We start from the raw sequence: 15,745 nt of genomic DNA, 5'->3' as shown, positions 1-15,745 counted from the left end.
GCCATTCTCCTGCCTCAGCCTCCCAGGTAGCTGGGGCTACAGGTGCCCGCCACCAAGCCTGGCTAATTTTTTGTAGTTTTAGTAGAGACTGGGTTTCATCGTGTTAGCCAGAATGGTCTCAATCTCCTGACCTTATTATCCGCCTACCTCGGCCTCCCAAAGTGCTGGGATTACAGGCCCGAACCACCCCGCCCGGCCTACTATGCCATTTTGTGTCAAGGGCTTGAACATTTGCAGGTTTTGTTATCCTCTGAGCATCCTGGATCCAGTCCCCCAAGGATGCCTAGGAATGACTGTAGTATGTACTCTTTTGTCTAAGTCTTCCTTTATTCATCATATTTTGAGGATTCATTCATATTTTTACATATATCACTAGTTTATTCCTTTTTATGGATGATTACTATTTTATTGTATGAATAGCTCATGATTTTAAAAATCCGTTCTTCTATTGATAGAACCTTGTTTCCAGTTCTGGGCCACTGCAAATAATGCTGTTACAACCATTCTTGTACAAGTCTTTATGGATATACATTTTCATTTCTCTTGGGTCATTATCTTCACGTGGGATTGCTGGGTCATGGGGAGATGTAGTTTATTTTTATAAAAAACTACACTTTTTACCACATGGTTTTATCAATTACCTTCTCATAATGTATCAGAGTTCTGGTTGTTTTATATCCTCAGCAATATTTGGTATTGTCTGTCTTTTAAATTCTAAACACTTTATTGGGTATTTAGTGATATTCATTGTGGTTTAATGGTATTTACTTCTTACTTACCTTCTTAAATTTAGTGTTGGAACAAATCAGAGCTACCAAGAAAGTCACTGTTTCAGCTTCAGTAGTCATTATCCTCATGGAATCAACACAGCTATTTACCACCCTGGTCACAGGTAAGTAACTATTTGTTCTCATATTTAGTGGAATATTAGGTGGACATAGAAATGTTGGCATAGAGTCAGATAGAATAAACTATTCTGATTCTTATGTTGACTTCTTAATTTTCTCCTCTTGTGCATAGTTATCTTTAATATCTATAATGTTGTTGTCATCTGATTATTCATGCGTATCCATCTGGCTCACTGAGCTCTTCTGAGCTAGATGGGGCACTGGGAGTATTCACTGAGGAATTTGTTCTCCTCTTTTAACCCCCTGGACCTTATTTTTCTCATCTGTAAAATGAGTATGATACCTAACTCAGAGAATTAGTGAGAGAACTAGTACTATATATAAAGTGCCCTCACACAGAGTGGCCTCAGTAGATGCTACTTCCCTTCTTTCTCTCCTTGGTAGTTATGGCTGCACTGATATTGCACAGTTCCTTCCAACAACTGTGTCCTGTCATTCACATATGCCACTTCCCTATGTATTTGCATCTACATTGAGGGTTACTAGAAACCTTATGGCATTTTCTATTTCCAGTGATTTCTCCCCTTTAATTTCGTTACTTGAGAACAGAAGTCACATACTTTATATAGGATAGCCAAGCTAAATGTTTGGTTTCATAAATGGGAAGAGTATCAAAGTTTGAGTAAGACAAACCTAACTTGAATTTTTGAATTTTGAGACTTACTCTGTGTTTGTTGACAAGTCCTTAACTTGGACTCTCAGTACATTTAAGTCTTTTTGATTGGAAATGTATGCAAGTTGGTATTCTATTCAGTCATATGTCTGTATTTAGTTCAGGACTTTATTATTATGAAATTTTTATTCTACAAAAGAAGACACACACACACACACACACACACACACATACACACACATACACTGAAGTCCTCCTTGTGCTCTTCCCTGATCCCGTCGTCTCCATTCTAGAGATGACTACTGTCCTGAGTTTTGTGTGTATGATTTTCTTGCTTTCTTTATAGTTTTATCACTTGTTCATATTTGGTTTTGCTGTTTTAACTTTATGTAAATAGAATCACTCACACGGAAGACATCACAGCTCTCACTTCGTGACTTGCTTTTTGGTGCGTGTTTTGCTTTAGTTTATTCATTTTTAACTACTGTTTAGGACATTTCATTTTGCAAATAATTTGCAACATATTTATTCATTCTCCTGTAGATTAAAATTTGGTTTGTTTCTAATTTTTTTGTTGTAAAGATCGTACTGTGGTGAAAATAATTATGCATTCCTCTGGTATAGATGTCCAAAAGTTTCCGTAGGATGTATAATTAGGAGTGGCAATGCTGGATTGTCAGGTTAGTACATCTTCACCTTTACTAGATAATGGCGAATGTTTTCCAGAGTATTTGTACCAGTTTACAGTCCCATCAGCAGCTTATGAAAATGTCTCTCGTTTCACATTCTCAGTAGTACTCTTGATGGTGTGAGACTTTTAAATGTTTGCTAATTTGGTAGGTGTAAAAGGATATGTCACTCTGGTTTTAATTTGTACTTTCCTGGTTACTGATGAAACTGAGTAGCTTTTCATATGTTATTGGCCATTCATGTTTTCTCATCTATGAAATGCTGGTTTTGTTTCTTTTCTTTTGATAGGGGGTTTGTTGTTGACATTTTATGTAATCTAGATATTAATTCTTACTCTATTATATGCATAATGAATTTTTTTACCAAGTGTGACTTTTTAAAATTTTTTTCTTATATTTACATTTTATTTTTATGAGTTGTATTTGCACATAATTTTAAGTGTTTAATTTTAAAAACTGACTCCTCTACACAACTTCTTGCTTTCCAAAGGTAACCACTTTTAGCTATTTTAATTGATTGTTTTGATTGTTTTCATACATTTAAATAAAAAGCTTACATTGTACTTCTTGATTACAATTTTATACAATGTTTATTTACTTCCCTTTGTGGAAGATGGATATTTAGTTTTCTTACTCTACCACGTGTATGCGCAAATAACTTTCACTTTGTTCTCCTGTTATGTTACATCATATATTAAATCCTATTATATCATAATTTTATAGTTTTTTTTTTTTTAAGATGGAGTCACACTCTGCCGCCCAGGCTGGAGTGCAGTGGCACAATCTCCACTCACTGCAAACTCCGCCTCTTGGGTTCACGCCGTTCTCCTGTCTCAGCCTCCCGAGTAGCTGGGACTACAGGCACCCGGCACCACGCCCAGCTAATTTTTTGTATTTTTAGTAGAGACAGGGTTTCACCGTGTTAGCCAGGATGGTCTCGATCTCCTGACCTCGTGATCCGCCCGCCTTGGCCTCCCAAAGTGCTGGGATTACAGACGTGAGCCACTGTGCCCGGCCTATAGTGTGATTATTATGGTTATGTAGATGGTACTTATAGGTAAGACAAGAAGCTTGTATAGTATTTCATGATTTCAATGATTTTCCATTTTTATTTATTCATTTTTTCATTCGACAAGCGTGTATTGATTTCCTACTCTGTGCCACATACTGTTCCAGGTGCTTAGGGTGTATCTTCCTCATGGAACTTTTTGAGGGAATGACAGACAACAAACAATGAATATAAAGTATGGAGGAGCTAAGTATTATGGGAAAAAATAATCAGAGATGGAGAGTGGAAGGCTGGGAGAGTAGGATGCAAATTCGGTGGCCACATTACCCTCACTGAGGAAGTGACATTTGTGCAAAGACCTGCAGTAGGTAAGGGTATTAGTAGTTTTTAGGTATCTGGGAGAAGAGTATTCTATGCAGCAGGAATAGCCAGAGCAAAAGCCCTGAGTTGGAAGTGTGTTTGGCATTTTTAGGAACAGCAGTGAAGCTAGTTAGGCTGAAGCAGATTGTGATGCAGAGTAATAAGGTGAGGTCAAAGAGAGCGTGGTGAGTGCTGAATCATGCAGAGCTTTGTATGCTATAGGAAGACCCACCTGGTAACTTCTTACTTGTTTATTCTCCTTGTAGTTAATAATTCTTTTTAATTTGCCACGTTTTGAAATGTACTTATCACAGATTTTCCCCTAAACCCACCTCCATAGTGTAAACCTCCTTTTAGGTGTGCTGTTTGATCATCTTGAAGAGGTCTCAGAACTTTCTTCTGAGATCATGCAAGATCAGGTGCATTCAGTGTAGTACGGCCATGGATGGAGATCTCAGAACTTTCTGATCTGCTCCAGTTTGGATTTAACACCTGCCACATAGCTATTGTCTTGGAATTTCACTTCACTGTTATGCAGAAGATTGCTTCCCTATTTCTCTTTGGTTACATGACCTTTTCCTTAGATTTTTTTTTTTTTTCCTTTCTTGGTTTATTTAACTGTTTTGGTGGGTCACAACCTCCTGTAACTTCCTGAGAAATGGTACATGGGAAATACATTTTTTTGAAGCCCTGCATATCTGAAAATGGCTTCATTTTATCTTCGTGCACTTAATTGATCGTTTGACTGAATAGAATTGTATTTTAATACAATTTTTTATTAAAAGTATAGGAAATACTTTTCCTATAAAATTTTGAAGGTATTGTTCTATTTTCTTCTAGCTTCTGGTAGTGTTGCTCTTGAGAATGTCATTGTAGTATCAAACCCATGTTTCTTTCTTTCTCTGCTTTTTGTCTTCTTTCTCTCTGGAATGTAAGATTTTCTTTTTTTCCCCCAGTGTTCTGAAATTTGACCATGTTATGACTTGGCGTAGGTTTACTAATATCCACAGTGCTGGCCCTTCACTTTGGATAGTCAAAAATCTCACTTTTGAGAAAATTCTTTGAATTATTTCTTTGATTATTTCCTCTTCATTTTTTTTTTTTTTTAATTCTCTGGGATTTCTGTTATCTAGATGTAGGGTGTCCTAGAATGACCTTTAATTTTTTCCCTTTCTCCTTTCCCCACCTACTTTGTTTTTGTGGAAAAGAGAGAAGTAAAATATTATTTTAATTTTTTCTGTATAAATACATGTACTTACTGAAGAAAGTAGTTTGAAACACTTTTTGAGATCTTTTATAAATATAGTAAATTACTGATACATATGATTTTATTTTGAAAAAATCTATATTCTGGTTAATTTTTGCCGATATGTTTCTTATATTACAAATTCTTTTGTGCTGCATCTCCTTTTTAAATTAGTTATTGTGATTTTAGATTTTATTGTTATATTTTTCACTTATAGAAGTTCTCTTTAGTTTTTTACAAAATCTTTCTTAAAAAAAGACAAAAGGGAGTTGAAATGAATATTTAGTGAGCCCCAAGGTGTTTTGAGGGTTAAATATTCAGCACATGGTAGGTATTCAGGAAATGATAGGTAAAGTTATTATTTAGTATTGAATAAATGTAATACTTTTAACTTACTCCTTTTGATTTGTGTGGCTCTGTTTAAGAGTTAGTTGTTTATCCTTAAGAAATTTGATGATCAGTTTCAAAAATCTGGGTAACTAAAAAAATTTAAAAATTTAAAAATTTTAAAATGTTAATTTAATTTAAAAATTAAATATTTAATATTAAATTAAAATTTACAAATAATTAAAAAATATTAACAGTAGGTAATCTGAAATGATAATAGACTTCTGTTTTATTTTGGATATAGTTGAATGTTTATATGTGAAGTTAGAGGTCTTTACGTTTTATAGTATTGAATGTAATCCTATATGCTGCAAATAATTACACAATTTATTACAACAAAACATTTTTGATTATAAAATAAACATATTACAATAATAAAATCATGCCATTTTGATTTTATTTTTGTCAAATTCTTATACGAAGACTGGCCTTTCAATGTTTAATATGTTAGATCTTGTATTTTCTGTGCCTAGCTTCACATTAAGTCTTGAATTTAAATCTTGCTATTAGAAATGGGATAGAATTTGTTTTGCTGTGACATGCTCAGTTCTTTATTGTGAATTTTGCCAAGCCTTGACAGTGCATATACAGTACCCATGGCACTCTGATTGCTAGTTTGATTTCTGTTGAGGGTGACCTCTTGTTTATGTTAACATTTCCTTTGGGATCACATTTTATTGTTTAAGCAGGGTTTCCTCCTTGAAAGTCATTTTGGGTTTAGTTCAAGTTGATTTTTTGGTTTTATTTTATTTATTTATTTGAGAGAGGGTCTCACCCTGTCATCCATGCTGGAGTCCAGTGCATGATTTTGGCTTACTGCAGCCTCAACCTCCTGGGCTCAAACGATCCTCCCACTTCAGCCTCTCAAGTAGGTGGGACCACAGGCAAACGCCACCACACCTGGCTGTTGATTTTGGAGAGATAGGGTTTTACCATGTTGCTCAGGCTGATCTTGCACTCCTGAGCTCAAGCAATCTACCCGCCTCAGTCTCCCAAAGTGCTGAGATTACGGGCATGAGCCACCACACCCTGCTAATTTTGTTGTTTTAAAGTGTAGTTATTAATACCTCACTTTCTCAGCACGTATATATACTTTTTGAATATGTTTCTTACAAAGTGTGTGTGTTCTGTTACAGAAGTTGTTGGTATTAGGATGATTGATGAGGTGGAAAGTCCATTCTATCTTTACCTGGCCTGCTTTCCATGACCGTCTTTATTGTGGCTTGCCTTGTGGAATGCACCATGTTAGGGGTTGGGGGAGATGTGAAGATGGAGAGCAATTCTGACCTAAGATCTCATATTCTTAGGAAATAATATATGTGTGTATTCATATATATATATTTTAAATTTTATTTATTTATTTATTTTGAGATGGAGTCTCACTCTGTAGCCCAGGCTAAAGTGCAATGGTGTGATCTCAGCTCACTGCAACCTCTGCCTCCCTGGTTCAAGTGATTCTTCTGCCTTAGCCTCCTGAGTAGCTGGGATTACAGGCACTTGACATCAGGTCTGGCTAATTTTTGTATTTTTGTAGAGACTGGGTTTCACAATGTTGGCCAGGCTGGTCTCGAACTCCTGACCTCGGGTCATCCTCCCGCCTCGGGCTCCCAAAGTGTTGGGATTACAGGCATGAGCCACCATGCCCATCCAGTGTATGCGTATATATTTTACTAATGTCTAAAATACATTTCTTTCTCTGAATGCTCTGTGTGTGTGTGTGTGTGTACATTTATGTATCTAAACATATATAATATATAAAAATGTATTTCACATGTATTGAAATATATGTTTATTATATAAATACAAATAATATAAATATATTCATATTATATGTGTAAATGTACATATTTCATATATAAAATATATTAAAAATCTATATATGTGAACTAGAATGCAAGCTAGAAAATAAGCACCTTAAAGGGATGCAGATACAGTGATGTGGGGGTCCAAATAAGGAGCTACTACTTGCTTGAAGGAGCAGAGAAGCATCGCAGGTAGCACTTGGACTTGCTTTGATGAATGGATACAATCCAGATACGATGGACATTCTAGACAAAGTGACAATGTTAATAGTGGCAAGGGAAAAGAAGTCATGGTATAGTTTTGGGAAATTGTAAGTGGTGTAGCTTGGCTGACACTGTAGAGTGTGTGTCTGAGGACAAAGAAGGTGATAGTGGTGGTGGGAGATAGGACATGGGAACGGCAGGTTGAGGCCCGTTAATTGGGAGTGGTAAGAGGCAGCTTATTCTTTAGGGGACTCAAATTTTTGAGCTGAGGAAATAACGATCATTTGTGCTTTGAGGAATGTTGATTCCATAGGGAGGTACTAAAGGCTGGCTGGGTGACTTGTAGATGATCAGGTACTAGTTCACGCCACACGTAACAAGGACCTACTCATTATCTTATATGTAACTGCTATTGGCACTATTTAAATATACCATATTTTATTGTTAATTGTTTTCTATTTTGATGAACATATCCTTCTATAGTTTGAACATCTGCCCTCCAAAATCCATGTGTTGAAACTTAATGGCCAATGCGATGGCATTAAGAGGTGAGGCCTTTAAGACATGATGAGGCCGTTAGGACTCCTCCCTCATGAGTGCATTTAAGGCCCTCATAGAAGAGGCTCCATGCGTTGTCTTCCCACCTGGCAGATGCAGCAACAAGGTGCCGTTTTGGAAGTGGAGAGCAGCTCCCACCAGACAACCAACCTCACCGCACCTTGTGAACTTCCCAGTCTTCAGAACTGTGAGAAAATAGGTTTCTGTTCTTCATTAATTACTCAGTCTCTCAGGTATTTTGTTATGGTAGTTCAAATAGATGGACACATATCTCATATCCCCAATTAGACTATCAGATACTTGAAAGCAAGGAATACGTAGTATACACCTTTGTAAAAGCCGCAGTGAATAGTATATGAGCTCTGGCTCTGAGGGCACCTTGAATAAATAACTCTTATTTTTTGAGTAGAGAAGAAAATTTATGTTTCTTTCTTTTGACTTTTCCTTTTTTCTCCTTTTCCATTTTGCATTCTTCTTCATACCCCACATTTCTGTGTTTTTTTTTTTCTCTCCTCCCTTTTAAAAGAAGAGTATTTTATATCTTAATGCTGGACTATTTTTGTTTGATTGTTTGTTTCATACTGACTACTCCACTCTCTTCAGTTGTTATAAGAGTCAATATTTGATTTCTTTTTTCCTGGCATTATTTCAGGAAGGTAAGTGGGACTGTAGGATTGAAATGATCATACTGAATAGTTATTGTGGGATAAATTTCCTTAAAGTCAGATTATACTTACTACTATTAAGATGTTTACTTTTTGACTCAGGATCTAAGCAAAAATAGGGTATTTTTGAGGGACAGTCTCCATTTAAATAAGAATGTCTGAAAAGTTTGATATATTATCAAACCAAAGAAAGAGGGCCTTTTGTTGATTGTACAATCATATACATCTCTTGGTGGCAGTCAGTGTGGAGATGGATGACTGCATTATTGTTTCTGAATGAAGACTGTTGTAAAGCAAGGAGCATATGTAAGTGGCCTGTTGTACATGACGAAAATTTTGCTAGCTTGTTTGTATTTTCCATTATGTGGTCTTTTTTTTTTAAACGAAAGAAGCTGAAATATTTATCACATTTTTATTTATTTTCAGTTATTTCAGTAATGTGGGCCTGTGATGTTTATCATCCACAAAGATTTTATAAATGTGAAGAAAATCAGCCAGAGTTGAATTTCGATAAATTGGTAATATGCAAACTCAGGGTTGTATGAAATTCATCGTTTTGTCTAATGTTGTGAGCATTGTTGAAGAAGAGAAACTGAGATGGTACATTTGGTAATATGAAACAAAAATTAGTTGAGAGGCTTTGGGATAAGCTCTATGAATGTGCTGATTTTGACTATTTTCTTTCTTACATATCCTAACTCACAGCCTAATGTATTTTATCCTTAAACACTCAGACTGTCTCATTCCAGTCTTGCTTCCTTTCTTCAACCTACCCCAACACCTCGCTGCCATCTTTTTTGTATTCTTAATGTTTTCTTTGCTCCGTTGATTTTAGCAGAGATTACAGCCTAATTCTGGCTGAGAAGATTCTCTGATCTCTGCATTGTTAGACGAGATGGCATTAAGCTTTTTGTTCACGGTGGGTACTATGCTTGCTGGTGGAGATTCAAATGTAGTACCTGCCCTGTAGGAGTTTACACCCTATCTGGGAATTATACAGTCCCAAATAACACTTAATGAATTAGGTTCAAATAGAACACTTTATGTATAGATTTTTAAGTGGCACTTATTGCTTTCAGTAGTATATAACTTTTTTATTTTTGTGATTTTGTTCCTATTTTTGTTTTCAATTTTGTTGAAAATTTTTATAAGCAACATCTGACGTGGCTTTGTATTTCCAACATTTCCTTGATAGCTACAAAAAGGTAATTAGTGTTTGAAGGTAGCTACTTCTAGACTCTAATTTACATCTCAACAAAGTCAAAAGGCAGAGAACATACCTACTTTCTTGGGAGAAGCTGTGCTTTTTGAAAAACCACTCATGTTCACTTTCCTTGATGACCCTTTGACACTGATTTTCAGTATATAATTGATTGATTTTTACTAAATGTATAGAGTTGTGCAACCACTACTACAGTTGGTTTTATATCTACAGAAAATTTTAAAAATATTTTTTAATGTAATAGAATGTGTACTAGAATAGGAGACAGGAGCCCTGAATTCTGTTCTTGGTTGTTCTACTTTCTAACTGTGTAATCACAAAGCAAGTCATTAACCCTTTCTTTACCACACTTTTCTGGCACTGTACTGGGCACAGACCACAGTACTTCAAGCACCAAGGAGGGTCATTGTAGACTACTGTGTAGCATTTGACAGAGGAAAATTGTGGTGGAGAGTTTAACAGCAGGCACTGTGGAAGGATTCATTGTCAGGGATACCTGGCAGGCAACAGCAGGCTTCAGAGACAAGACTTACTTTTCCTGGGAGAACAAGTTTGAGTAAGACTTCAAAAATTAAATTGCTGGTATTGGGATGGAAATTGGGAATTTGGTTTCAGAACCTGGATAGTCATTTAAATCTGGATAAAAAGTAGATGTGGAATAAACCATATAGGTAGATGCTGAATATATTGTGTTTTTGCAGTGGAGTTGCTTAAATCCACCCTAAGGCTCGAGAGGGAATTAAATCTTCAGCTTATGTTCCTTAGCATCAGCTGTGGGTTGAGGGAAGGAAACAGGCAAGAACGTCCAAGAAATCTAAGTTAATTTATTCATTAGTACTTTTATTGACATTCTGTGCCAGGCCAATGACTCTTAACAAGGTGTGGACAGCAGAATTACCTATTGAAAGTTTTAAACATTGCGTACCTAGGTCCTACCCTCAAAGACTTGATCAGGTGTCCTCCCCTCCAGTTAAAAATCCTTGTGCTATAAGCTCTGGGAGATTTAATGGGATGAATGGGATAATGACTAGGATATGTTCCTTGCTTTGAAATTGCCCTAATGAGGGATAGCAATAAATTTCATTTTAGTTGCTATCTCCCTTCCATTGGTTGTAGCTGCCTAAAAAAACTGGGCGAAGAAGTACTGTGAGGCCAGGCCTGGGCCCATAATGAGCTAAGATTGATGGTTGGCACAGGTGTAGAAGTAGCAGAACTGGATATCCATCTTCTCTTGTCTGTCTGCATGGGGTGAGCATGTGTATGCATGTGTGTTTATTCTGACTTCCTTGGAAGCCTACAACATGCCAGTCAGACCACTAAGGCACTTGTTGCAGGTAGGGGTGACAAACATGAGTAAAATACAGGTTCATGCCATCAAGATTTCATGCTCAGAGAGAAACAGTTTTCTCTTTAGCGAGGTTACTCTAATCCAGAAAACTTCAAAGACGCAGAAAACTGGATTTGTCAATGTGCAGAGAGGATATCACACTTAGGGGCTAACGTAGCTCAAAAGATCTATGTAAAGAAAAAAGCATCAATGAGCCAATATCATATTTTATTTTGAAAACTATAAAATGGACCAGGACACTTGTCTTGGTAGACCTATGTGGGAATCCCAATTGTAATCAGAAGTTTGTTTAGAAAGCACAGACAGCAAAAGTAGTGTTACAGTATTGACATTTAGCTGAAGTACCTAGATTTTCCATGTCTACCGTAAGGAGACGCTTACCAGTAGAACTTTATACTTAAATTCCTTTTGCCAAGAATCTTCTAATTGACACGTGTGTTTGCTCTTTATATGTATTCATAGCTAGATAATATTTGCATACATATATTTTACAAAACCACATATATGATGCTTATGTGATGCTGCCAGCTCTCCCCCTACTCCTACTCCAGTTTGAACCGGGACAGGTAATAAGTGCACACAATCTATATCATCACATTTACTCAAGAATATCTGCCTTTGCAAAACCTGTGTGGGGCATCTTGCACCCCATATCACAGTTAGGAACCACTGCCATCATCTTGGCAGTCAGGAAGTCACTCCGTTTCAGGTATTATTTTATCTTTTTCCATTCACTGTGTATCTCCCAAATACGGCAACATGATGGCTTTATATTTTACATGCACAAATGTTTTTGTGTAAAAAATCTATGGTGTCACAGAGAGTAGTGGTTATGATAAAGCACAGTTGTTTAGCTTTTATGTGCTAACTTTAAATAAATGAACAAATAAAGAGATGATGTAAATGATACCTTTAAAATACCAAAAAATCATTTGAAAGAGGTACGCTAGTGTCTAAAGTTTGAGATATATTTCCTACCTTAGTTAGCTTTTTTCACTGTTCACTGCTAGTAGATAGAAATACAGTTTATTTATTTATTTATTTATTTGGAGACAGAATCTCGCTCTGTTCCCCAGGCTGGAGTGCAGTGGTGTGATCTCGGCTCACTGCAACCTCTGTCTCCCGGGTTCAAGAGATTCTCCTGCCTCAGCTTCTTGAGTCGCTGGGATTACAGGCGTCTACCACCACACCCAGCTAATTTTTGTATGTTTAGTAGAGACAGGGTTTTACCATGTTGGCCAAGGTGATCTCGAACTCCTAACCTCCAGTGATTCGCCCATCTTGGCCTCCCAAAGTGTTGGGATTACAGACATGAGCCACTGCACCTGGCCTATAGAAATACAGTTTATTTTTGCACAGTCATTCCTTGGTATCTGTGGAGGCTGGATTCTAGGACCCCTCCTGGATACCAAAATCCACAAATGCTCAAGTCCCTGATGTGAAATGGCGTAGTATTTGCATATAATCTATGCACATCCTCCCGTGTATTTCACGTCGTCTCTAGACTCCGTATAATATCTCATCTAATGTAAATGCTCTATAAATAGTTGTCATACTGTATTGTTTAGAGAATGTCAGGAAAAAAAGTCTATACGTGTTCAGTACAGATACAACCATCCCTTTTTTTTCTGAATATTTTTCATCTGTGGTTGGTTGAATCCGCGTATGCAGAACCCATGGATGTGGAATGCTGCCTGTACAGCTGATCCTTGAAAACACAGGGTTCTACTGCATGGGTCCACTTATACACAGATTTTTTTCAATAAATATATTAGAAATGTTTTCTTGAAGATTGGCAACAATATGAAGAAACTTGCAGATGAACCACATACTTTGGAAGTATCAAAAATATTGAGAAAAAGTTAGATATGTCATGAATGCATAAAATATATGCAGATATAATTCTATTTTATTACCATGTACTATACACAAATCTATTATAAAAAAATGACATTTATCAAAACTTACATACCGTGTATGGTGACATTCACAGTCAAGAGAAATGTAAACAATCATAAAGATGTAGTGTTAAATAATAACTGCATAAAGTAGCTGCGGTAATACTGTACTATGGTAATAATTTTGTAGCCACCTGTTGCTGTTGCAGTGAGCTTGTACTGCAAGTACCCACTTAGAATGTTGCATGATGCTAATCATCTCCAAGTGAGCAGTTAGTCTCCAGGAAATTGCGTATCACAGTAAAAAGTAATCTCTCGAGGTTCTCATGTATTTTTCATAGTGTTTAGTGCGGTACTGTAAACCTTGAATAATGCCATGGGACCCATACGAAGTTCCATTAGTGATGCTGGAAGTGCTCCCAGGAAGCAGGGAGAAGTCACGACATGACAAGAAAAAGTTGAATCGCTCGATATGTGCCACATGTTGAATCTGCAGCTGTGGTGCGCACCCTTTCAGACAGATGATTGATCTTGTAAACAGACTATGTAAACATACAGCATTGATAACTACAGTACAGTACTGTAAATGTATTTAATCTTAGGATTTTTTCTTAATAACATTTTCATTTCTTTAGCTTACTTTACTGTAAGAATACAGTATGTAATACCTATAAAATATGTGTTAATAGACTGTTTTTCTTATCAGTAAGGCTTGGGTCAACATTAGCCTATTAGTAGTTAAATTTTGGGGCAGTCAAAAGTTATACATGGATTTTGCCTGCTTGGGGGCTGGCACCCTTAACCCTGTGGTATTCAGGGGTCAGCTGTGTATTGCTCCTACATTAAACTTGGTTATCAATTCTCATAGTATTTTAATGGAATCTTTTGGCCATATTTTTTCCTTTACCTATTCTATGTATTTTTATAGGCAGCCTTATTCAGACCTAGTGGTTTTTAACCACTTAAATGCATATGTAATACCTTCTAAGTCTATATCCCAGAAAGTACTCCTAGGCCACAAAGCTGCTTATTCACTCGCTTACTGAACATCTTTTCCTGGATAGCTCACAAGTACCATGTACTTATTATATTTTGTGTTCATAATTTTCCTCCTTCAAACCTGCTTCTCATGTATTCCCATATCTTGATGTATAATATTTCCACCAGGCCAGAATTTGAGATTTATGTTAGATAATTCTCAACTCATTCTTATGATCTTCAAGCCTTGTTGATTCTGCTTCTTTAGTATGCCTCCTCCTCCCCATTTCTAGTGCCATCCTTATACTTCAGACCCTCATTACTTCTGAATTTACTTATCAAGTTGTTTTCTCTTCCTCTAATTTCTTTTCATTTCTGTTGCTAGAAAGAATTACAGGTCTTAAAATGCAACTCTGATCATTTACTTCTCTACTTAGAAATCCTTCTCTGATTTCCTTTAGTCCTTGGGATAGGGATATCGCTTCTTAGATTAGTATTAAAGGCCTTTTGTAGCTTGGCCTTTCATCTGTCTAGCTTCCTATTACACCCTCTCATGTTTTCTTTGCTCCGTGCCAGCGGTCAGCACACTTCCTGTAAAGGGGCAGCTTGTAAATATTTTAGACTGTGTGGGCCATATGGTCTCTGTTATGACTGCTTAACTTTCCTCTTGTAGTGTGAAAACAGACATGACAACATGTAAAATTCACAGTGTGGCTGTGTTCCGTAAAGCTTTATTTACAAAAATCGACGGTGGGCTGAATTTGATTTGAGGGACTAGAGTTTGCTGGCCCCTGGTCTAGATGACCCTAGGCATGTGTAAATTTCTGTATTTCTCAAAATGTCATTGTTGTTTTTAAAGCCAAAAACCCTGTCTTAGAACTGTATCATTAGTCTCAGCAGCACGGTGCTTCGCATGGAGTACTTGTCAGTAGATTTTGGTTAAATTGTTAAATATACTTGACTTTGTCAAAGCATATAAAGAGAGAAAGCAATACTAATACACTGGAATGTAATTTCCATGAAAGCAGAAAATTCATCTGTGTTATTTACGGCTCTATTTTCAGCTTTTAGACTAGGGCTTGGCACATACTTGGTGCTCAATATGTATTTCCCAGTAAATAAATGAAAGCCTGACTTTGGAAGAATTAAAATGTAAGAGCTAGGTGGAGCAACTGTATGAATGGAAGAGTTTTTCCAAACTTCTCTTTGGTGAAATTACAGTCTCACTGTATTTCACATAGATGTGAAATAGATGTTTCTGTAAGATGGAATCACCTCCGCCTGCTGGGTCGAAGAAGGTAGTATTAAGATTGCGGTCAGTTAATGATATAGTAATGCCATAAGATTGTAAACTCCATGAAGGCAGGGAATACTTGATTTCATCACACAGTATTTCCTACACTGCTAGCTTAGCACCTTGCAAGTTTTAGACACTTTCTGAACTGACATTGAATTGACTTCAATTGAAGATTATAATAGATGAAATTAACTTTATAGAGCCTTTACTGATGACCAGATACTTATATATGCTGAATCCTACTCATCACAATATGCGATGGTTTCATAACTGCTGTTGTGTGTGTAGAGAAACCTAAGCTCCTAGAGCTTAAGAAACTTTCCTAAGATGGCATGACTGTTCAGTGGTAAATTCATGTCTTTGATTCCCATGCCCAGTAAGCTTTTCTCTGGCAAACTTTGGCCTGTGGGCCAAATGTGGCCTGTTTCTAAGCATAGATTTTATATTTTTTAAATTGTTGGAAAAATCCTCAAAAGAATATTTTATCATACATGAAAATTATATTAAATTCAAATTTCAGTGTTTATAAAGAAAGATTTATAGGAACATAGCCACACTTTT

General features: G+C 36.5%; 1 protein-coding gene across 1 annotated transcript in view; it reads left to right on the top strand.

Annotated features, from left to right (window-relative positions):
• The window catches only part of NBAS (neuroblastoma amplified sequence), a 406,203-nt gene that overhangs the window by 32,333 nt on the left and 358,125 nt on the right, over positions 1 to 15,745 (top strand). The window contains exon 9 of the mRNA XM_011942078.1: positions 794 to 892. Within this exon, the coding sequence (XP_011797468.1) occupies positions 794 to 892 (99 nt within the window). The remainder of the gene's footprint in view (positions 1 to 793; positions 893 to 15,745) is intronic.

This window comes from Colobus angolensis, unplaced genomic scaffold (assembly GCF_000951035.1).
Source record: "Colobus angolensis palliatus isolate OR3802 unplaced genomic scaffold, Cang.pa_1.0 Scaffold205, whole genome shotgun sequence".
NCBI lineage: Eukaryota > Metazoa > Chordata > Mammalia > Primates > Cercopithecidae > Colobus > Colobus angolensis.
The sequence above is the reverse complement of the archived record's forward strand: the minus strand, read 5'-3'. Positions and strand labels throughout refer to the sequence as shown.